The sequence below is a fragment of the Seriola aureovittata genome, chromosome 22, assembly GCF_021018895.1.
Source record: "Seriola aureovittata isolate HTS-2021-v1 ecotype China chromosome 22, ASM2101889v1, whole genome shotgun sequence".
In the NCBI taxonomy this organism is placed as follows: Eukaryota; Metazoa; Chordata; class Actinopteri; order Carangiformes; family Carangidae; genus Seriola; species Seriola aureovittata.
The window spans coordinates 8907869-8932346 of NC_079385.1; the positions used below are offsets into that span (position 1 = coordinate 8907869).

A 24478-nucleotide genomic window follows, 5' to 3' on the forward strand; every position below is an offset into this window, starting at 1 on the left:
CACTCGATATGTGCAGTTTTGCATCAAAACCACCGAGAGGCGCTATTAATGCAAAAGAAACCTTCCATTTCAGTCCTTTTTTCTCTGATGCGTCAAACAGTTGAAACAAACTTGAGACCAGTACTTTGTGGTTTATCATTTCTCATTCATTAACATTTTATTATTTTGAGCACACTCTGAAATTAAAATTATGAAAGGCAACAGTGCACCAATAACCCATCAAACGAATCTCTTAACATTTTCTATACAAATATTACTATCAAAACGGATATAATTCTGATCCCATATAATTACACTTCTTACATGTTGCAAGGAAATATAAATCACTATTAAATTACAATAAAATTATTACAAATGGTATACAAAGATTATCATACATTCATGCATATACAAAGTAACAAAAACACTACACTTTGATATAGCTGCGACAGGTGAATTAGGAAAGCAGAGTTTGCTTGAGCACAGTGAGACACCCAACAGATATGTCTTGACTCATCATTTTAGTTTTACTTTTTTTTTTTTTTTTCCCTGCCAATGGACTTGACTTGAATTTAAACAAGGCCATAGAAAACCTTAGAAACTCTGTCCAACAATGTGAAAAGCCTGATGGGAGGAAAAAAAAGTTGAATTGTCAAGAAATTCCTAAACTGTGCCTGAAATTCTCACTGAGGATTTGTATGGTTTTTAAAGATTACCATAAAAAAATAGTTCTCTTGTCAACAATGTTTAAAGTAGTGCAAAGATATAGTTTCAGAAAAAACAGTTAGTTATAGCAGGGAATTTAGAATTATTTCCCCACAAAACAATGATATAATACTCAAAATAAGTTAATATAGACTTTGAAAGTTTTGTCTTTAACACACTGAGAGGATAGATGCACACACAAACACTGTCACACACTCACACACATATATAAGTTGACAGAAAAACAAAGATTCCTGACGAATTTAAAACAATTTTAAATAGCCATGCGTGCTATTTTTAAATCTGTGAAATATAGCTGTGTAGAGCCATGAAAAACCCCAACATTATGTTAACATGATTATGAACAACTGCTTTGATGCCGATTTTTCGCAGAGACTGAGGCGGGTTGTTTGTGAAAGAGACTGTGAGACTTTTAAGGGGGCAGACAAAAGCTCGTCTGAAACGCAGGCCACTCGTCTGGCCGCAGAAATCCTTTGATCCAGACGGGCTCTGGGGCGTTTTCTCCTGAAGTTTCTCTATTAAATTTTGTCCCTTCCCCTCATCCTTCCCCCACACCACTATTCCTCGGCTCTGTCTATTTCTGGGAAAGCTGTCAAAGCAAAGTGAGGCAGTGAGAGAGTGAGAGACAACAAAAGCCGCCTGAACTCCCTCCTCCCCACCCACCTCCACCCCCCGGGAGAGGCTGGAGTTTCCTCTGCACCAAGCAGGGCCTCACTCTGACACACTGACTCTTTTACCTGATGTGAAACTCGACATGAAGCGCTGAACCTCCACAGCTTTTACCACAACGGAATAATTATTTCTGTCTCTATTTTGTGCAACAACCTGAGCTAGATTGGTTTTGTTTGAATTTTTTTTTTGTGTATGTAACTTGTTTGAGTAACTAAATCACATGATGAGGTAGTAAGAGTGGATTAACTCAGGTTATGGCTTATGTCTGAATACAAAATAGAATGACTGTACGTAGGGAGAGAAAAGTAGGCACATCCTATTTGAGTCACTTCTCTTGAAGGTTGAGCAGTTATGGGCTACATCTCGAGATCTTCTGTGGCCCATAACCGATCACTCACTGTTTCTAATTAAGTGGCACAGCAGGTTCTCTTTGGTTCAACTGCCTCAGCTGCCGCAACTTTTACAACTGGTGAAAACCTCAAGATAAAACCACACCAACACATTCATACACACACTGGCATGCATATATATATATATATATATATATACATACATATACATACATATACACACATATACACACAATGCAAACACTTTCAAAACTGCACTGCGATAGCAAATGTGATACAGCTCAACTCTTCATATAAAAAATTACCAAAAGTAGAATCTAAAGTTTTGATTCCTCTGAGCTGCAACACAGTGATAAAACACTACATTCCCTTCATGGAGAAAAGAGTTGCATTTAAAACCTACAAGTTGGACATCACATGAAGACAAGGAGTGGGAGATGCTACATTATTAAAAGCATAAAGCTGGAAAAAAACATACAACTAAATAAGGTATGTTCTGGTCTGTTGCCAAAAAATTATTTTTACAACCCCATTATGCAAATAATACAAAGCAAAAAAGGAATATAGATTGGAATTTGAACATCTTTTGCTATGTTGTTATGGTGTAAAATATATATGGCCAATATTTTTAAGTGGCAACGGTGGAGTGTATATGAGCCATAATAACTTCTAGTCTTAGGCATAATTTGGGGGCAATGGCACGTTTCCAAAAACACCTTATCTTACCTCGTTTAACCTCGTTTTCTTTTTTTTTTTATTATAATTTATTTAGACGATGATCTAGCATCGTGAAAAATAAATAAATAGTGACAATTGGAATATTATAATTATTACTCAAAATTTAAGTCACTACCATACAGGTTTGGCCGCATGACCTCATTGCTAAACCTCCACCGTTGACCTTTAACCTGATGCTAATCACAGTCGCGCTGCCAAAATTTTTAACCCTGGGTGAGGTTTTGACCCCTGGCTCAACTCGAGCTTTTGGAGCCGTGGGGTGAGACTAAGGGCTAAGTGTGATGCGAGGCCAGGAATAGTAACTCATCTAATCAAAACCTCTTATGACTTTTAGCGAGAGGGAGAAAAAAGGTCGAGGACTGAGGTCAAATACTATCCGTGGCCCGTTTCAGAAGAAACTTAACCTCGTAGAACTAAAGCCCATTTTCTGTTATTTCCTGAAAGAGTGCATTCAAAATCATTTCACAGTATAGTCAGCTGAGGAAAACAGTATATAGAATATATACACTATATGTATAATATTGATAATTATCCAAAAACCGTTGTAAAGTCTGAGCATGATTAACTACGGAAACTGTAGCTTCCTTGTGCTGAAAATGAAAGGTATGTGGTGTCGGAGGAGTTTTTAAGCCCATGCTGTATGAGCTTGTGGACAGTCAGTTACAAATTGCTACATATATACATATGATATGAGACATATCTATGTGAGGTGACGTGTGGAGGTATGTGGACCACTTGGTGGTCCTCCACTGGGTCTCGTTGTGCTTTTCTACTGACGGGAAGATGCTTTGTAATGCAGAAGCTTCCTCTTCTTCACCTTGAAGAAATCTGGACAGGGGAAAAAAAGACAATGCAATGTCAGAAAAAAAAACAGTACAACAACTATAATCTGTTGTACTTGTACCACATTGGGACATAAATATATATGATTTGGGTCAAGAAATCAAGGCAGTTTTAAAGGAAACGTTCAATATCATCAAACTCAGCAAGACTGCAAAGAGGAGGATTTCCAAAAACCATGACATTCCATGGACTGACCTGTGATAGCGGACTGTCTACGTTTCCCTGGCCGTTGCAGCCTGTAGCAGCCTCTGGTGGTCACCTCCAGGTATTCGTCCCCCGACCCAGACGAGCTACTGGACACTGGGGAACCCTCACCCGATGAAGACGACGTCCGCCTCATGCCCTTCGTCATCCCGACTCTGGGCCGCGCCACCGGCCTCACCATGCAACTGCGGTAAAATGCCGGCACATCCTGGCACCTGAGCTCCTCCCACTTCATGTTGGAGCCCTCTCCTGGCATGTCGCTCTGGAAATTGAAGTTCCACCGCTTGTTGGCCACCTCCACACTCATGCAGAGCAGCCTCTGGAAGTCCTGCTGCAGCTGCTGGTGATCCACGGGCCCAAAGAGATTCCTCCGCACTGGCCCCACCTTCAGCTCCAAGGCCTCGATGCCCCCCAGGCGGGAAAGGCCCGAGTCAGATGCCGTAGCTGATCCTGCGGTTGATATTGATGGAGAGGCCATCGCCATGTCCCTATTAGAGAATAAACACATACAGACACACACAGCATTAGAGGAAGGGCCGAGGTTGAATGCTGGTTTTGTCAGTCCTGTAGAGTTTCAATGAGGTGTGATTTCAATGAGGTTTTACTGGAATGGATTACAAACACACACACACACACACATCCAAGCTATTAAATGCTCAAACCCCTCACACACCATCTGCCCTCTTGGGTGCCTTTGTGTTTTATGTGATCAAATACATGTGTGCCCTAACCCGGTAAGTAATTACTGCAGCAACAGGTAACTGAACCAACACCAAATAAATCTCCAACAACATTCAATGCCCTGCCGTGTTAAAGTCAACCTGATTCGCCACCTGCTCTGGTGTCTACCAGTCAAAGGTCGACAATAAAGGTTAGCAGGTCACACAGAGAAAAGACCCATGTTATACCACTTGTGAGGAATGTTTTCCGCGTTCCCCATCTGACTTATCTAATTAGAGTGATTGAGACTGATCTACACTGGTATTTGGCTTTCTACCTTGAGTTTCCTGCTTCATCACATCTCGACCTACATTATCTCTAAGCACATTCAGATAATATTTCACATGGACGTGGATAACAACCACATCTCTTGCTGACTCTGTCTGAGCCTCTGAGCCTCACCCTTATCAGCTATGTGTAGGCACTAAAAGCAGATGATGTTTTCTGGGATGGGCACTAACTACTATAGAGATATAAGGTTCTGCTACTGATGTAATGCTATACTATATATGGTCTTATCCTAAACCCTAACATACAATATAAACTAAATTGGTAAGGTGGCTCCTGCATTTTTATCATTCGATCTTTGCCCCGTCATGTACTGGGGCCCTATGTCCAAAACTAGCTATAACACCTTTAATATTTCAATTAATATTTAGCTTTTATGGTTCACTTTCCTAAACAAATTTGCATGTAATCCAGTTATCATAAAGTAATTTAGAGTCAAAGAGTGGGTGGGACCTTAAAGGGGGCGGGCCTAGCTCATTAATTAATCCAGTGTTACTCCAGCGATGTAGTTTAGAGAGAAATTGTATGAAAATATCAATAATCATGCCCCAAATGTCCCAAAAAAACATTTTTTGATAATGTCCTACTAGACTACACAGGATACATTTCATCCCCAGACAACAAAATAGATTCAGTGTAAAAGCAGTAAGTTGTTTATTATAATTGCTTAATTAGGTCAATTAAACTGGAAATGATTAAGTCATTTGTGGTGCCTATAAGGACTTGGCAGTTAAAACACAGAAATGGAAAAATGTGTGTGAGTGATTTTTAGAAAATACCATTATGTCACCATAATCATCGCAAGATCAGCCTGAAGACAGAAGTAAGAGGTCGACTTAAAAAAACACCCCTGCGGAGCCAGAGGCAGGGGAGGGGTCTTCAGAGCGTTGCGCAATTGTTTAACACATACAGAATATATGGCTAAGAAGAGCACTTTCACAAGTCAAATAGCTTGTAATTTTACGATGTCAGTCTACCCATAAAAACCGTTGGAAACCATGTGTTTGAAGCCACAGCAGGCGACTAATTCACACATTTTCCTAAGTGCGCACTGTGCTCTTATTTCTATTCATTACACATTTAACCAGCTCAACTTCAGTTTACCTATTTACGTTTCTTTCGCAGCTCTTTTATAAAAAAAAAAAAAAGACTCATTGAGACAACTTAAGAAAAAACCAAAACCGCTTTCTTTCTTTCGCTACCATGGCTGCTGAAGTCCCCGGGTGAAAGTTGTTTGCGTCGAAAATGAAGTGGGCGCGGTATGCAGATCAGATTTCCATAGTGGTCGGTGTCCCCACTTCCAGAAAAACACCGAGTAAACCCCCCCCCCCCCCCCCCCCATAATTCACCTAAACTCTCCAAAAGCAAGTTAAAAAATGCACCAACTACTTCTGCAACCCCCAAATCACCACTGAAAACTGTTGACTATAACAACATGGGGAAATTAACTTTGTAAAATAAATAAAGTCTGGAGAAAAAACTTCGTGACGCAGTTACACTCACTGAGGATGTGGGTCAATGAGATGCGACACACAAACAGCCCGCATCTTGTCACGGCACTTAACACTCATATTACACACACAACAGCCACAAATATTCACTTCTATATTACGAACAGCAACAGAAAAGTTTTAGCTCACGTTTACACTGACCTTGCCTCTGATTAATGTCATTAACGAAGCCTCTAGCAAAGCGAATGAAATCTTATACAACTGAATCAACCTTACATTTATCCATACCAAATGAAAAAGAACCACCGACCAAACAATTGTCTGAATAAAATACTTAAAAAAATATAACATACTATAACTTTAAACACTGACAAGCAAAAAAAATGCATTTTCCTCTTACCATCAGCGTCAATACTTCTAAGTGTTCAAAAGCGGAGCTTGACGGCTTTGGTCCCCAAACTAAACACAATTCCTACAGTGACAGAGCAATGAAAGGCGTCCCCGACAGTCCCGTGGAAATAGACACTGTCACGTTGAGAAGTTATAGTAGACCTGACTCACAGGAGGGTTGCTCCTGTCCCCTTATCTGCGACCTGTTTGTTATGGACTCAAGAGACAAGGGGGGCGTCCTTCCAGCGGACTGAAATCACGTGGTTTCTACCAAAACAGTTATTGTTGGAGCTCGGCCAGGAGGTAAACAAGGCTATCACAATTTCTTACGACAATTAAAAGCATAAGAGGCTGCAGTTGAATTGATGCAAAAGTGGGCAGAAAAGTATCCAAAATGTATGAGAGGGGGAAAAAGTAATATAATTGCATTCCATACGGTTTTGTTATGCATTCATGAAACGTTAATTGTGATAATAAATAGTTTCTTACCCTGTGATCATGAATGATGCAAAAATCCCCTGTTTGTCTTTGTGCGCTCCTGCTGCTGACCTGTTGCTCCTACTCTCCTCTGCGCCCTTGTGCTTTGCTTCTTCTCCAGAGCAACTAGAAGTAGGTCAAATATCTTGGCAATGGCGGCCATTTCCTCTTCTCTCTCAAATGTGACACACATTCTCGTGTAGTGCTTGCATCACGTTTTGTTTGGGCGCCGCGCCCACATCCTCCAGTCACGTTGAACTGCAACGTGAGCGAGACAACTCCATTTTGACTTCTTCTCCTGCAGATTTACCACATATCCATTTGGATATTTACTTATGGAGTGATAAAAATCACTGACCCACCCTGTGCCTGGTTATGTGCATGTAGTTACTAATGGAAAAAGTGAAGAACAAATACTTCTATTTCTCCTTATAAATGAAAAAAATTTTGACTTTTTGACCTTTTAATTGACCTATATTGTTAAAATAATAATGAAAATTCCACCTTTATAACTTACTTAACTTTTCTGGTTTAATCTATGTTGGAGTTCTAAAGCTACACTGATTGACACCAACAAGTTAGGTAACTGATTAATAATTTAGGTCATTTTTCAGTACAGAAATACCAAAGACTTCCCAGTAACCCAGTAGCCCTTAAATGCTGTTTTTTTTTGTATTTTTTCATAATAAACGGAATATCTTTGGGTCTTAGACATGTAGTTTGATAAAAAAAAGCTTTTTGCAACTTTGGGCATCCAGATCTTAAGATGGGCTTATTCCCATGATCAATCAATTAGCCTAATTGCGAAATTAATTAGCCTAGATTCATTTTTAATGAAATAATAATTAGGTGCAGCCCTAAAATTGAAAGTGTTTTTTTCCAATTTTCCCATGTGTAAAAGGCAGATTATTGACAATTTAATAACCATGAGTATTACATTTCACCCTTTCCTTTCTTGCATTACATCTTTACCTGTTTTTTCCCCTCAAACTTTTGTAATATCTTTATTTCCAATTCTTGAATGACTGCGTGCTCATTAACCCTTCCGTTTTACATGACTTGTTTCCCCAGCAGCCTTCCTATACCAGTCGTGACACATTTCTTTTGTGACACACTGTAGGCTCTCCTTCCTAATGTAATTGTGACATGGGTCCTCTTCTTTCCTATTATTACATAGGCTTTCTGTCACGTTTTCCTCACTCATTACATGGGGAGCAGTCCTACTGTTGCATAGCATAATATAAGTCATCTCAGAGGCCTGCTAGACGATCAACGCCCCTCACTCAGAAAGGTTATTCCAGGTTTTACACAGCGCCTGGACCGTTTCATTCAAATTATGTTTTCTCAGTTCACACACTGGAAACACAGTCAATGTTTCTGCTGCAGTTTATGAGAGGCACTGCTTTAATAATGTCAAAGCAGGTAGCAGCGACTGTGGAGTGCTTATTGTTTGTGTGTGTAGTGTGTGACAGCCGAAGCCTAGAAGTAATTATATCACCACTTGGTTGGAAAACGTTATTTTCACATATGAGGGGGGGTGCAAAAATTCAAGGCAGTTCAGCACTCAGCAAATAAAACAGTTTCCCCAAATGCAGCCAAGTGTGTTTATGGGTTCTACAAAAGAAAAACAATAAATCCTGATTTGATTTACTTGGATTATGAACCAAAAAGAAAGGAACTGTATGAAAATGATAAGGTTAGAGAGAGAGGTTGAACCTTTAAAAAAAGACAAGAATAATACAATAAATAATAATAATTCTGGAGCAAATCTATTTGAAAACCTTCCTCTCTCCCTGCTTTCTGACCTCATCTGACCCAATTATTTTTGTACAGCCTCTAAAGAAAAAAAAAAGAAAAAAAATGTGATTGTAGTCGATGAATGATCAACTCTTCCACTGACATCATTTTCTCACCGCAAACCTCTACATGCTGAGTTATTTTAGGTTTCCCATCATAATAGTCAAATAAGGGTTGTGTCCCAGTTCCCTAATGGCCCACTAATCTGAGTGTCAACCGGCCTTTATACACTGTCATATTTCACAGTAGACAATGAGCCCTCAGCAGCATGATCCCTCACTGTTTTGTCAGCTCCCTGACCTGTATTTACAGTCTGTTTATTGTTCTCCATTAAATTCCTAATCCTTCTTCTTATTGTCTACAGTGCTGTGTGTGTTTTGGTGTGCGCCCACCCGACCCCCATCCTTAATCCTGTGCTGTATGTTACAGTTGGTTATGCAGTCATTAAGCCCATTGTCTCCCCTCCACGGTCAGTGCCCTTTGAATACATTAGCATGCTTGTAAAACAACAGTCACACAGTGCAATGTGACTCAGGTCAGAAGATGACATGCTGGGGGACTGTCATGGTGGGTCTTGTGCTTGCAACAAAAAAAAAATGATGTGGCTCTTTTCAGTCAAATGTTACTGATTCACTGTAGAATAATGCAAACAAAGGACACAACAGAGAGCCCATTAGGAAGCTAACGCTGCACATATCCTACAGCAGCAGGAAGTCGAATGCAATTGTATTTGGTTTGAGTGTTAATCAGTTGGAAGTGATGTGTGATGTAATGGTACTTGTCAGATCAGGAAGAGAATCCAAGGAAGCTGCTTATAAGATAAAGTCAGTCAAATTTAATTCAAAATCGAGCAACTACAACATAGTAAATGACTGAGACTTTGTCAGCAGCCTTCATGCTCATCACTGTGTTACATTCAGTTTAATACCAGATTAAAACACACATGTCGTTGTCTTACTCTTATTAAAGAAATAGTTTGATATTTTGGGAAATAAACATATTCGCTTTTTCATGCTGAAGCTGGCACCAGCAGACGGTTAGCTTAGCTTAGCAATAAGACTGAAAACAACAGCTAGCTTGACTCAGACCTGATCTGGCATACTGTTTTTTGTTTTTGTTTTTTATTTGTTTTTGTTTTTTTGTGGTGGTTGTTGTTGTTGTTTTTTGTTTTTTTGGGAGGGGGGGGTTCAATTTTAGAATTTAGCGGAAGTGGTATCGGTGCTCTCAGGTAATTCTTAGCAAAAAAGATGAAAAGCAAATTTCCCAAAATTTCTTTAATCTCATTAGTTACTCAACAGCATTGTGGCTATTATCAGTCTCTCTCTACTCTTGTCATGTTTACATCTAAAAGAATAATATAATTTTGGAGATTAAGAAAAAGACAGAATTATGCAAGTGAAGTTGTACTATGAGGGAAATGTGGCTTTAATTGATATGATGGCAAAGTGCAACATCTATGTACATAGATAGTGCTTTTTATCTTTCACAGTACAACATCTAATATCATTGATAATACTTACTGCATTGCTATGTTGTTTTGAGATTGAAATGCTGTTTGGTTTCACTCCGGATGAGACAGAGGTTTCAGGGAACTGCAGGTCAGAGGTCATAGTCAAAATCAAAACATTAAAGCTGAGAGTTTAGTGCTGAAGATGCTCTTTAGCGAAACACTGAAGGATGTACGGTGTGTACCATATGGCAGTCTCGGTTCTACAGGAAGTCTCTTTGGTGAAGGGGAGGCTGTGATAAAGCGAACAGGATGAAAAATAGAGAGAGAGAGAGGAAGTTGTTGGTTCACAGGTGCAGTATGGGGCTTTCCACATCCTTCTGCCCCTCAGCTGCGGAAGCAAATACTGAGAAGAGGCTCACCACAGACTGTAGATTGTTTACGTCAATCATAATTTCCAGACATACCACAACAAATTGCGAGCGATGAGCAGGGAGAGAGACTTTAATGTAGAGACGCGGCACGGTAAATGGCAGAGAATTACAGGAAGAAAGAAACCAAATTAAAGCACGTAAAAGAGAAACTGTGTAACATCACTCGGGCAAGCTTTCAGAGCTGCTTGCTAACTGTTGGTTTGGGAGATGAGTGGGCTCTCATGTGCTGATTTATGTCTACAAGCTGCAAGATTGAGTTTTCACCTTCAAGCAGCTCATCCATATTTACTGAGATGCACATGCAAATATTCATACAATAGATAGAGATCTAACCAAAAACAAGTTACGTATAACAGTAGTGAAAGATACCTGTGGGCTATAACCATGCAGGCACATTATGCAGGTACAGTAAGAGTGTGGAAAATGAAGTGATCCCAGTGAACATGGTTTGGAGAATTGCAGGTGATGTGAATTAAAACTGAGCAGAAATGTTGTCTTTGTTTAACCTATAGGTCTCAACACAAGGCAACAGTTTATCTTTTTTTCTTATCACCACACACAAATGATCCCTGGGGTGTAAACTATATTTGGAACTTTGTACTTTGCGAGAGGAGGCGAGTGAGTACTGAAAATACACAGAGGAGTAAAAAAGGCAGTGATCCCAAAAATGAAGTTACAAGCGCACACAAGTACTCTGTACATAAAGTGGGAGGTGTTTCCATGGGAGCGTTCGCCCAGCTGTGGAGGCCGCAGGTGGGGGTTGTGGGGAGGAGTGAGCTGTGCTCTGATTTCATATGTGTGTATGAGAGAGTGAGAGAATGAGTGTGTGTGTGTGTGTGTGTGTGTGTGTGTGTATGTGCTTGTTCGGAGAGGGTCTGCTGAAATTTGGGGTGCAAGGAGAGCGAGGCTGCTGGCTGGCAGCTGGATATTGTCAGGGGTTCACCAGGGGAGCTTGCATGTCAGGGTGAATGGGTTTAAGATGAAATGTGCCCAAGGAGACCCTGACTCACTGTGTTTGCTTTGGGGGGTCCTCAGGGGCTTGCCTGTTTTGGGGGGGGGCGTACAGATTTATTTTCTTTAAGCAGTTGTCGTCTGTATGAGTATTCAAGTGTGTGTATATTCCCTTCCTGCATTTACCTGTAGATTGAAAGCGTGTCTTGTTCTTACCAGAGCAGCCTGTGGTTTGAGGTGATAACATCTTGCGCTTTAAAATATTGTTTTTGCAGAGTGTGTTTGTGGGCGTGGGGAGAGGAGGAGGAGGGGAAGGGATTGAAGGGCGGTACGAGGTGAGTGTAAATTTGTTTTTGTCCCTCGATATGTGTCCGAGAGGAACTTGTTTTGGCCTCACTGCAGTGACTTTGAGCCGAGTTCAGTGTCAAAGCTAGATACACAGTCTCTGCAAGACAAAGACACATGAACAATTATGTGCTTCTTTTAAACAAAAAAGAAACTCTTTTCCCACAGAGTGCATAAAATGCTGCTTCCAAATAAAACCTTATCTCCCCTAATAAAATATATAAATATATATCTACTGTATATACTGTATATATTTATTTATTTATTTATTTTTTAAATTTTTGTAAGTGCAGGAATGATACTAATAAACGTAACTCTCTGAAAAATATACTGTATGTGCCATTCAGGACTACAGGAGGGCCGTCTGTTTCTGCTCCGTGCAGCTGAGGTGAAAAGGTGGCGCACTTCAGCTGATGTGTTTTCGCCCTTATCTACATCTGGCGAACATCTGGTTTACATCTGGCCTCAGCCATGTAGTGTTGGGCTGTGCGTGAGCGTGACAATATGTGTATTTGTGGGAGAGAGAGAGCGAGAGAGGGAGGGAGGGAAAGAGAAGGAGAGGGCATGGAATATATTTGTGAATTTGGATGTGTGTGCGTGACTGGCTGGGCGAGGGGATAAATGAGGAGGGAGGGAGTGAGTGAGCAAGCAAATGAGAGCAAAGTGTATGTGCGTGTGACTGTGTGTTACCTGGCCTGTAACCAGTAATGTTAATCTTCCTGCTTTAAATTGTAAGAATGCAGAGCAGGAATCTTCATGTATATTATTACACTGGTTGTTTAGGGGAAAATCTGATATTTCACGCAAACAGTTCAGCACCTGCGACTATCAGATGGGAAATCTGCATGCACGTCTAGCAGCCAGCCTTATCTGAAACTCTTGGTGTCATTGGATAAAGTGCAGAATGTGTCACAAAAAGCACGACTCTGATCTTGAAGATACCAGGTTTTCAGCCGACCACAGTGATGCGCTTTTTGCTAATTTTGATTGTGAGGCTACATCCAGCTCTTTGAAAGGAGAGGGAAGGTGAGGAAGGAAGATAGAGATGAGAGAAGAGAGGAGGAAAGAGTGGAGTCACTGTGCTGGGGGCCCATGGTGTGGTAACAGGGCCAGCAGGGCTTAGGTACATCTTCCGAGGCATTGTGTGTTGTCTGACTGCATTAACCTGTCAAGAGAAAGAATAAATGGAGAAAGAGATAAAAACACGTCATGTGTCTCTCTGATAAAAGGGTTCTTTGTCTTTTCAAGTTAGAAATATGATCAAAGCTGATGGCTCTAACTTAGCAGTCAAATGGAAAAATAAGAAGTTCAGTGACCTGAGGCCACGTGACACCAGTAAGCTGCACACAACACGTGCGTGTTTACCAGCCTGGCCGGTATGTGATGTGAGGGATACCACAGGGATGACTACAGCTCCGCACTGAACACTGTTGAGCTGTCCCTAGATGGAGTCCTCGCTTCTGTTTTGACATTCAAGCGTATTTGGCTCTTTACCACAACCACTTTTATTTCCCCTTAAAGGATTACTCTCAACTGAACTGAGTGAATTGTCTGTGGTCTTCTTGCTGCCACCAAATCCCTGCAAAAGACTAACAAGTATCGTACCAACAAGTGTTGCCTGTGTATCCACAATCTGATAAACAGTCACTAATTGCTCTGTGACATAGGTCTCCATGAACACATTGGTAAGCTACACTGTTCATTATGGTGAACTCAGTAAATGTAGTTTTTGAGTTGATCTCAGAATTTCATTCCTGCTGCTGGAAATAGAGCGTCGCAGGGATGACGTGTTTTTTTGTAGGTCAACCCGGAAAGTTAGCATCACCCTGGTTGCCTCGACAAAAAGCCACTGGGATATAATAAGCTCTGTGATTAACAAATGTTTATGATACTTACACATTTTGTTCAGGAAGATAATCACAAATAAACACTGCTTCTAAGATTTTTGTAGCTTAAATACAATCGCCAGAGGTATAAAGCTAATGTTAGGCTATAAACACAGTACACCACAGTCACATGACTTCAGCGTCACTTGTCATTTGGTTCAGCCCTTAACTCTTCTACAAAAGCCTATCCTAAAAAAACTTGAAAATGTCTTGCGCTTGTGTTAACCACAGACCATGTTTTATGCATCTAACCAAAAACCCATTCAAAAAAACTACTTTGACTTTGGGATGAGGTTAGCAAACATGCTAACCGATTTCTGTGTTTTAAGACTCAATTCTGCAGCAGTCTATACCCACTGGAGCACCAAATGTGTATTCATCCACTACAAAAAAATAGTAAAATAGTACCCAACAAATAATTGCAAAATCTAGTGCCCAACTGTTGTAGCCCTTTTTAAACTGAATTTATATTTGTGAGCTTTTGCCTTTAAATATTTAGGTCTTCAGTAGGAGCCAGTTGTATTGGGGCTGAGTGCCACAGCTTAAGTGGAAAAAGATTTTTTGATGACAACAAAAATACAGACAAACAACAGCCTTGTCCTTTAAATAGTTTTAAGGCTGGAAAAATCATCTTATTTCACACTGTATGACAGTATTATCTGTATTTCGTACCGGTGTGTTCCAACGTTTCATTGAAACTGAACGATGTTCATGGATTTGAACAATGTTTGTGCTGTAAATGCTGAGCCACTGGCTGGTCGGTGGGGTCAAAGTTTATTTTATCATTTACACGGGCAGAAAAGTGTCCATACTTTTGGCCATATGCTCACAACTTCTTTGGCTTACAACCTCTTAATATGAGGCCAACAAGCTGCATTAGTTGTAAGACGATTTAACATTCTTAAACTTTCTTTAAACTTTTTTAAACAGTTTTTATAAGAGAAACACTGCAGAGAAAAGTCTGAAAAAATTATATACAGTATATTGGTAATTTTTCAATATTTAATATGAAGCTTTGTGTGCCCCAGTTATGCTTTCAGCCAGTGTATTTAACATCGAAACACTTTCTTGGTGTGGCTTAAAAAAATGGAGCGACTTATCTATTTGTTTTACCTCAATCCAGTGTGTGGATCTGGGTCTCAGGTCAAGGAGGTGAGTGTCTGTCTCTAATAAGAGATGCAGTTCTTTCATTCCTAATGGAAGAGTGTGTGTGTGTGTGTGTGTGTGTGTGTGTGTGTGTGTGTCTGGAGGGGGTTACATATCTGGATAAGATTCCTGGGAGCTATGATCTGGAACAGTGAGCCTGGAGTGGCCAGCGCTGGCGTTGGCCGGGGAGGCGAAGGGAGTGCCCGGCTTTTTTTTGCTTTTTTTTTTTGGCCCAGAATAATGTCTCCACCTCACCTAGCAGAGCCTCTTCAGCTCTGTTTTACAGTGCCAGAATGTGGAAAGAAAACAAAATACTAAACTGTTTTTGTATCTTGAAGAGATGTGCGTTACCATGCTGCTGGAGTGTGTGCGTGTCGTTTTCGGTCTTCCTGGTTGAAATATCCTGCATGAAAGTAGTAGTAACAGCGGGGGAGCAAAATATTTGTGTGTGAAAGTGTGTATGAGTATGAAGGGGTGAGACAGGAAGCATCTACGCACCCCACTCCCAGCCGCAAAGTTGTGGTAGTGACTAAGAAGAGTCAGTACGAGGGGAAATGGGTCACTGCACTATGTGTGTGTATAAATGAGTGTGTATTTAAGCCTCAAGGGTAAAACTCAAAAGCCCGCCAATGTGAATACATGTGTGAAATTTAACTTGTGTGAATATATTTACACTATTAGCGTGACAATGTGGTGAACTTCCTCTTCAGGGGGCTCGTGGAACAAACTCATCATGATTTTGCTTGTTGTATCTACAGCAGCTGAAACAAGTGAGACTTAACTTTGATGGTGGAGGGCGTCTGTAAAGTGAACTTAAAATCTCTCTTACCTGTGTTTGCTACAGTCAAAAGAGTGTGAAAACACATCATTTGTTAGTGTCCACGATATCATGAGCTCATTTAAAGCTTTAGGCTCTTTTCCGGTGACAGTCACATGCCCGGTGATATAACACAGGGTCATGGGTTCCCCTCAGGCTCCATCTCAGGGATGCTAGAGCACAGAGAGCCATTCCTCTGTGGCATCTTAATCCCATGTTTTGATTTGAGTGCTGTCGTGGCCTCGGCTTGTGACCTGCGTTCCCTCACATGAAAATACTACAGAAACAAAGTTTTTAGTGTCTGCAGGTAATACCAATGTAAAAGTGACTTATTAGTCTCGCAATCTGGTCATCTTTTGTGATTGAGATGAAGTTCATGGTGTTTTTCAGTGAACTGTAGGCTGTAAACACTACAGGACGAAAAGCATGTTGTCTATATATTATTGGAACGTATCGCTTCTTATGGAAGTAAAAATAACAAAAGCGCATCACAGCTTAGGCTGTAGAGAGGCTGAAAATAGTTGACATACTTCTGAGAAAATCTCAGTGCTCTGGATCTTCATTGTGTAGTGCCATCTGGTGTTTTGTAAAAGGTACAGCTTCATGCCCTAATTCCAATATCATAAGAGCCACAAAATGTCAGCTCTTCATATGATCTTCAACTCAGAGAGGCGGGACGGCTCCCTCTGCTGGTGATCAAGCAGGACTGAAGCTTTAAAGCACTTCAATTCCAGAGAGCAGGAGATGAGGGAAGTCTCAAATCAAGTAAAATGCTTTGTGTCTTGTGGTGTTCGGTTCAGTAGTGTGATAATCTAGTAGCTGAGATCTATGGGAGGGCCCCATATTGACAGCGTCAAACGGGAGGGTCTCCAAATTGAACCACACCCACTAAACAATCCAAACACAATGTATACTGTATGTATATCTGTCCTCTCTGCAGCTTTAAAGAACACTCCTGTACTTCAGCTCCCCTTAAGTTGGAGGAGCCGTAAGAGACGAAAGAATGGTCAGATTTGATGCAGCAGTGGCAGAGATATTCAGTTTTTTTATTTATGATTTTAGTCCTCAGTATGGGTCAATTCCAAAAACAAAAACAAAAAAAAAAAACTGCTACATTTCCCATAATGCAACTCATTACTATCTACTTGTTAGAACCTCACCCACATCTTTCAAACTTCACACCCCCAGCTCACACTGCAGAGATTCTGTTCGAAGAAGAAATTGTGTAAAGCCCGAGCTAAGCTGAGATAACCCCCCCCCCGATGACATCACTGTGACATCACAAGGGGTTATATTTTACACCTGTCTTCCAGAGCCTCAGCAGACAGTATAAACATGTGATAACAGGCTGGGTGGAATTAATGGAGTTTCCCTTCAATTCTAAATCAAACATTTACATTTCAGCATCTCTCGGGCAAAGTTACAGTATAAAGTGAAGCCTTAGTGTTAAATGAACTAAAACTATAGCACCTTATTTTGTCTTTGCTGGCAGGGAGAAAATAAAATATGTAAAAGAGATCATGACAATGATAAAGGAAATATTAATATTGTTAATCTGTTCTCTGAGGAAATATATTGCTCACTGATTTAAATATACAAATGTTCATGTCAATAGTTTCCAGTGATGCAGTGATGGAAAGTTAAGGATCAATTTTGAGATACTTGTTACTTGGATATTTCCATTCTTTATACTAGTTTACACTTTTACTCCACTTCATTTCACTTACTGTACATTTTACTTTTCTAAATGAACATTTCTCAATAAAAAAACAACTACTTTAAGAAAAATATATGATTAATTAAGCTTATAACAAACAATGTCAGTGATTAAACCGGTGGTTCCCAATCTTTTTGGGTTGTGACCCCTTTACAAAAATAGTTGAGATGTTTGGAGAGGGAAGAGCAATTTCATCTCTAAACTTCTCATTTAAATAAACGCACCAGGTCTTAAAAGGTAAAAGTATCAGATATTTCACAAAAGTCCAAAATATGAACACGTCTTCTTTCCTGCTGGATTAATCATCTCACAGCCACTCAGATTTATCTTGGGACCGTCTTGGAGGGGCCTGACCCTGACTGGACTAATAACTGACTGTATATGAAGTGGTTCAAACCAACTCCTCCTTGAGCAGCAACTGTAAAAAGCTGCTTATGCATCAATACATCAGGATTAACAATCTAATAATAACATTTTACTTTTACCTTTTATATCTCAGATAAGGTTTTCACATGATGAAACTTGTTGAAGTTGTTCTTTTGTTTTTTGTTTTTACATGAATCTTCATATTCTTCCTTTAGAAATCACAGTGGGCTGAAATGATTGTGGGTTTCCATCCATCCACGAGGTCTAACAGCCAGTTTGGCCTGAGGCCCTAATAAAAAAAACAAGCAAACATGTGCCACTGATTTTCTCTGCTGGCGCTGACCAACTGAACAGCTGAGCGCTGATAGTAATGACGTTAAGGTCAATGCAATGTGGCTGAGATCCATGAGTACTCCACCCTGTACCCGTCCTGCTCTGCTGTCACACACAGAACTGCTCTGTCCTGTTTACTGTTTGCCTTGATGTCTATTCTCAATTGCCCTAATGTCCACTGACACGCACTCCACGCCTCTGTGCTGGCAGAGATTGCGTGATCTCTCTCTCGTCCGCGGGTTATGTCACATTCCAGGGGAACATGTTGAGACAAGAGAGCTCACCTGAAACTGAGGAGAAAAATGATCACATGCACTCTCCTCTCATTCAGCAGCACCGACGGAGGAATGTCAAGTTTCCACTTCAATTGAGGGATGACAGGATTCTTAGAAAAAGTCTCCCAGTCCTTGAGCTGAGAAAACCCTGTTAGAGCTTGTGAAACTGAAGTTGTTTTCTCCCCTTTAGGAGAGATTTTGGATGAATAATATTTTTTAGCCAACAGCGCTGGTTGGCAGGAGCTGGCAACTGTCTAGTCTCACCTCTATCTTCACGAATGTCCCATCCACCGATTCATTTTCACATCTCCCGCTGTATCTCACTCACTGTTTCCTATTCCCTTTTATTTGATCCACAACTGCCAGTTTTACCATCTCTCCACCCATCTCTCTCTCCCTCTCTCTCTGTATGTCACTGTATGTCGATTAACCAGTCATGGCAGTGACATGTGGAATTTTTCATTACCTCGCCCCGGGGGCACCATGTTGTCTGTGCCTGTGTATCCTGCTGCTTTTTTTTTTTTTTTTTTTTTTTCCACCCCTGCCTTCTCTCTCCCTCTCACACTCATTCTCTCTCTGTGGTATTATTCAGAGTCAGCCACTAGCGAGCTGTGATTTGTTGTTTGTTGTGCAGCCAGCTACATGGGGCAGCAGTAGCTGTCAGTGACTGATCTCCTCTCCATGGCCTGTCATCCCTCCGGCTCTGGCTCCTACACCGTGGTGATATTCCCGCTCAGGACCAGCCTCCACAGCCTGGACGCACTTCGCTTCTACCTATGGGTGAGGAGGGAGATGATGGTGTGTGTGGTGTGATACCAGCGTGGTTCTGACTTTAATCAGTCATTTCTCACTGTGTCTTGCTGGAGTGTAAGGGAGTTAGTGATTCTTATCAGCGCCTGTGTGTACTCATATGTGTCTGATTAGTGTCATTAGGCAGTTTGTCACGTTTGCTCAGTATATTTACATGACCTCTTCTATATTCTGCTGGGATGTGGGACATCTGTTATGAGCAGATATGCTGTTTTTCAAAACTTTTATATTTCAGCTTGAACTGATACTAGAAACAAAAAATAAAAAGAATTTCAGAGAGAGGTCTGTCTCCCTCCAGGTTCATGTAACACACACGTGATAGATTTGCGCTAAATGGCAACATTCAAAGCAATTCCACACATGTACACATCTCGCTGTAAGTGCAAGCAAGTACAAGCCGGTGGGGAGGGTGTGCCAAAGTTCACTGACAGCAGAAACCCCCGATCAACACATGTGTTGCTGCAGCTGCGTATTATTTTCATAATCAATTGTGTAGAAAAGGTCAGAAAACAATGAAAATGTCAGTTTCCCAGAGTCCAAGGTGACTCCTTCAAATGTTTTTTTTTTTTTTTGCTGTTCCACAGTCCAAGATATTTAAGCAGAAAATCTTCACATTGGAGAGAATGTTTCCCTAAAACTTATCTCAATAATTTATTATCAAAAGATTGTCAATTCACTATCTGATGATTTAATCAATAAATCAACTCACTGTTGCACCTTTAGTCATGATTCCAAGTCCACGCAGTGCTTCATCTCATTTAGAGATTTTTTACTTACTCCCAAAAGAAAATCTAAAATTTAATTTTTTAATCTTTAATCTTAGATTGTATGTTCTGTAGATTCTATTCCACAAAACGCTGTTTCAAAGCTGCCAGAAATAACATTCTGCCAGAGAAAATGTTCAATTATGTATTTATTCACTTTTCACGCCTAAAAGTGATCACATTTTAATATATCTGATCTAAGTGCCACAGTGGCAGCTACAGCCCTGCAGAAATACAGTGTTTCTGTGTCATTCAAACAATAATACAAAAGTGTTTGTTTTCATTGAATATGGATATTAATATAAGGAGTTTCTTTAATCTGAAGTACATTTTAAGGAGTCACTCTGGTCATTCTGGGCTCACCTTAGAATAGTTTTTAATGGGAGAACTGAATTATTCATATAAATCCAAATCAACATTTCATGCTGTATGTTGAACTAAAACACTTGCAGAGTCATTCTGTTTTCACTCAGGTTTTCCATCATGTCTGCGTGCTGTTTTGGAGATAGCATGGCTGCGGTCATCCCACTGACACATTCCCACATGTCAAGTCCGCTCCTCGCAGCTTCCTGTTAAAGGCTCAATATAACCAGGTTTCCACTGGCTGTAAATCTATGATCATAAAAAGTAGCTGTCAAACAGTAACTAACAAAAAAACCAACAGTGATATATTTAGATTGTTTTAACATACAGACATACAGCGACAAGGTTAACGCAGAAAAAAATGGTACTTCCTTGAAAATTTGATGAGTCAAATGCGTCTAATAGGCTGTTAATCATTCAATAGTGATGTATCAGTGTCATTAGTTTTTAATGTCATCCTAAACTAGCTCGCTGCTGACCTCACGATGCCACAGGTGGATCATCACCACCACATATTATGATTCCCTGGCTGCTGTAGCAACGTTTCTCTGTGTGAGCCTGTTTAAAGTGCGTGAAATCCAGCTGAGCGTAGACAATAGAACTAAAGGCCTCCTGCTGCTCTGTAGATTGGCTCCGCTCATGGACAAAGCCTTGGGGCCTCTGGAAGACAACAGGCAGCACTGTGCCAGTCATGCTGCTTTACATCAGGCTGAAGGGCAGGTTGCTGGTGGTCAGGCTTGTTTAGTCAGCCCCCCACACCCCCCACCCCAACCCCCACCCCCCCTACACACACACACATACACAAAATACATGTGTACTTTATGCCATCAAAATACACATGTAAACATACACGTTCCTAATGAAACTGGGTATATCATCAATCTTAACATTTCTGGTTATTTTTCAGGGAGTTTTGGGCATTTTTTTGGGCTCTGTTAGAGAGTAGAAATATGACAGGAAACCACCCTAACAGTTTTTCAATTATTTTTGTAATTATCCAAAAGTGGGGTTTGCAGGTTACAGGGCAAAATGTAATGTTTTCATACCTGATCTAACTGTGCTCCTCCTGTTTCAGATTAAGCGTCTGAAGGATCTGGAGAGGGAGAAGGATGCTCTATGGTGTGGTATGGAGATTCTGGAGAACACTCGCCTCTGGTACCTCCAGCGGCTGGAGGAAAACCGCATCCGACAGGATGACATCGAGACCAAAAGTGGGTCTGGCTCCTGTCAGGGAGGTGCAGCTGAGGTAGAGAACATTGCTGAGGATTAGAGCCTCATTGACTTTACTGACCTTAGCGCCCTGTGTGTTCCAGTTTGGTCTATAAATATAGAGATCCCTCACTATCCACAAACTGATTGGTGAGTGAGCTTTAGCATTTCTACTCACTTCACCATACACCCACTGAAAGCTATTCTGGGAAAGTTGATCACTAGAAACACAAGAGGTGATTAAAAAAGACTAAATCAAAGCTCTTCAACTGCTGTGTTTAATATGACATCGTAAGAGAACCCAGAGGGCGTCATCAGGAGTCATCTTTGAGACTAATTGGACAATTGGTTACCTGAGACAAAGCCATAAAGTTAGATTGGATGAGCAGCATACAGATTTTGTTTTGTCACTACATCTAGAAATGGATGTGAACATAATAAAAAAAAATAACCTACAATTAGAAATTCTAATTCCTCATCCTTGTAAAAAGCAGCATGTGAATATCATCTTCTCACGGATACCTCTAAAGCTTGTTTCTGACTCTTGTCTCTCCCCAGGCTCGGCCCTGCCTCCTCAGGTCTCGTATCCAGAGGGTAAACGGCTCTCTGGGCTCAGTGATGACCGAGCCCAATGTCATGAGCAGCAGCAACCCCTCTCTGCCCGAAACAGTGGCAGACAGCGACCTCCGGTGGCACAACTCAGTACTGACTCAGGTAAGGATAACAGAACAGGTATTTAATAGTTTCTAATGGTCAAGAAGGTCAAGTAAATTGATATAAACTGAATTTAAACTGCATTTTACGGGTTCATACACAACTTTAAAGGCCTCAAGATACAGAAATTCCTATTTTGTATTCATTTCTGTTATCAAAGTTATATAAGAGTGCATGTTTTTGCATGTTTTTGTACTTTTGCTTCAACTGATTGGTCTGTTTGTGTGTGCGTGTGATATGGCACATGAATATCTTGGTTTGTCTTTCTGTCTTTGACAGGAGGTGAGTAACAAAAATCGTCAGATCTCCATGTTAGAGCTGGAGAGACATGCTCTCCTTGAGCAGCTTGATGAACTGCAGGCCTACTGACCACCAGCTACACAATCACATAAATACACACGTCCTGCCCTACAAACTTACGTTTCATTGTCACACAGTTGATCACTTTCTAACTACTTGTAAATATGTATTTAAGTGAATAAATTACAGTTAATGATGCATTACGTGTGTCTATGTTTTTCCTGTTCTGTGAACCAGTGTTTGTGAAGGGCTGTCACTGATGAATACCTTGACTGACATAATGACTATTGGTGTCATGAGTCACAACTGACTTTGTCAAACCCAAGCCCTGCTGTCATTTTACACCATTAATTAACTTAATCTAATAATTAGAACTCATAATTATTGGGATATGTTACATTACCAAGAGGCTAAAATTGTAAACAGTTTCTACACTAGTGGTTTAATATATGAAGGAGGCCCATGGTTTAGAAGATATTAGATAAATACTTTAGTTGGTGTAAAGTAACTAAGTACATTTACTCAAGGTATTTGAGGTATTTTTACTTGAGTAATTTCCCTTTTTATGCTACTTTATACTTTTATTGTACAAAAGTCCATGGGGAAATATACTTTTTACTTTTTTCACAGCTGTAGTTACTTTTCAAATTAAAACCTTACATACAAAATATATCATCAGTTTATTAAATATGATATTTGTTTATATATATTAATCTACCAAAATGTGTATAAAGCAGTTAGAATTAGCTCCACCTTGAAATTAAAGTACTATTAATATGTTGATGCATCAACAATAATGATCCAGTAATACCTTCAAACACTTAATGGGGCCCTTCTGTGTAATGAGTTGCTGTTGATACTTAATATACATTTAGTTGGCAATAATTATGTACTTTTCCTTAAGCAAAAATTTTAATGCAGGTCATTTACTTTTATGATGTGGTATTGCTATGCACATGCAACACTGTCATCAACATGCCGTATATTAAAATCACTATTACATGGTGTCTGGCTATGCTGAAAAAAATCAGTTAAATCCCAAACTGTGTATATGGTGATAAACATTGTGGCATTAATGCAGTTAAATGAAGTTTGCTTTTATCGTGAGACTCCAGTGTTTAAGCTTTTCTGCAGCAAACAGAGGAAAGCCCAGCATCCCGGGGTCCTGTAACAACCGGTTCTTCCGTTTCCTCCTCTGCATGAGGGCTCTCTGTCTCGACACGTAGTAGCAACCTTTCCCGGTGGTCCCGCACTGATCTTACTTCATCTGATAAACTTTATCTTGCCCAGTCATCGTGCATGTATAGCAGGAATTTTTCTCTCTCCTGCACTGCACAAATAGGTAGCCTTGCACACAGTAGACACCGTTCGCAGGCTTAATATAGAACCCAAATATGTGTCTGACACCCGCAGAGGTGTTCTCCGTGTTGCAGGTTTTATAGTTCCACTTTTAAACCAATCTTTACTCCATTTTGCTCGATTGTTCCACTTTTTTATTTTTGACCTGTTTTCATTTTTCATGCTTTGTATCCTTAATCAGGACCTTGTTTTGTGTGACCGTTCATACAAAGTGATTGTGCTGTAATTGTCCCCGAGTGTGTGTTTACTCTGGGACCCATGGCGGCCCTGTGTCTGATTGGAGATGTTGTTGTTAGCCTTAACTTCAGTGCCTGGCCAGAAACTTGCAGTCATTATGGAAGAAGGTAAACAGAACGGAGAGAAGACAGTGTGCAGTATGAGGGCACTTTGTTGTATCTGTTGTTGTGTTGAAGACGACAAGGTTTTGTGCAGTTTTCCTGCAGCAAACGTTGTGACAGATTCACGAAGCTGATAGTGCTGGAGGGTTTAACACATGTGAGGTAATTCCAGAGATAAATTAGAATTAGATTGCAACAATTCTCCAAAGTTATAAACCTTTCTTCTTCTTCTGTCTTCTATATTAAATCGCATGCATGCATTAGCAACA

At 40.4% G+C, this 24478-nt stretch overlaps 2 protein-coding genes across 6 annotated transcripts; one reads left to right on the forward strand and one right to left on the reverse strand.

The window, feature by feature from the left end:
* Positions 1-124: 124 nt before the first annotated feature.
* cdkn1d (cyclin-dependent kinase inhibitor 1D) lies at positions 125-7010 on the reverse strand. 2 transcript variants are annotated; one of them, XM_056367261.1, is made up of 3 exons: positions 6851-7010; positions 3504-4000; positions 125-3293 (listed from the first exon to the last, which is right to left on the reverse strand). In XM_056367261.1, the coding sequence occupies exons 1-3, from the start codon at positions 6859-6861 to the stop codon at positions 3235-3237; spliced, it is 567 nt and encodes a 188-aa protein (XP_056223236.1). In that variant the 5' UTR covers positions 6862-7010; the 3' UTR covers positions 125-3234. The 2 variants fall into 2 exon arrangements, with proteins under 2 accessions (XP_056223236.1, XP_056223237.1); XM_056367262.1 differs by lacking the exon at positions 6851-7010 and adding an exon at positions 6372-6548.
* sapcd1 (suppressor APC domain containing 1) lies at positions 6524-22712 on the forward strand. 4 transcript variants are annotated; one of them, XM_056367265.1, is made up of 6 exons: positions 6561-6664; positions 9000-9104; positions 18987-19132; positions 21365-21535; positions 22057-22212; positions 22492-22712. In XM_056367265.1, exons 3-6 carry the CDS (start codon positions 19034-19036, stop codon positions 22579-22581), a joined length of 516 nt encoding a protein of 171 aa, XP_056223240.1. In that variant the 5' UTR covers positions 6561-6664; positions 9000-9104; positions 18987-19033; the 3' UTR covers positions 22582-22712. The 4 variants fall into 4 exon arrangements, with proteins under 4 accessions (XP_056223239.1, XP_056223240.1, XP_056223241.1 ...); XM_056367264.1 differs by lacking the exon at positions 9000-9104 and having other exon boundaries at positions 6524-6664; XM_056367266.1 differs by lacking the exons at positions 6561-6664; positions 9000-9104 and having other exon boundaries at positions 18592-19132; positions 21365-21500.
* The last annotated feature ends 1766 nt before the right edge of the window (positions 22713-24478 follow it).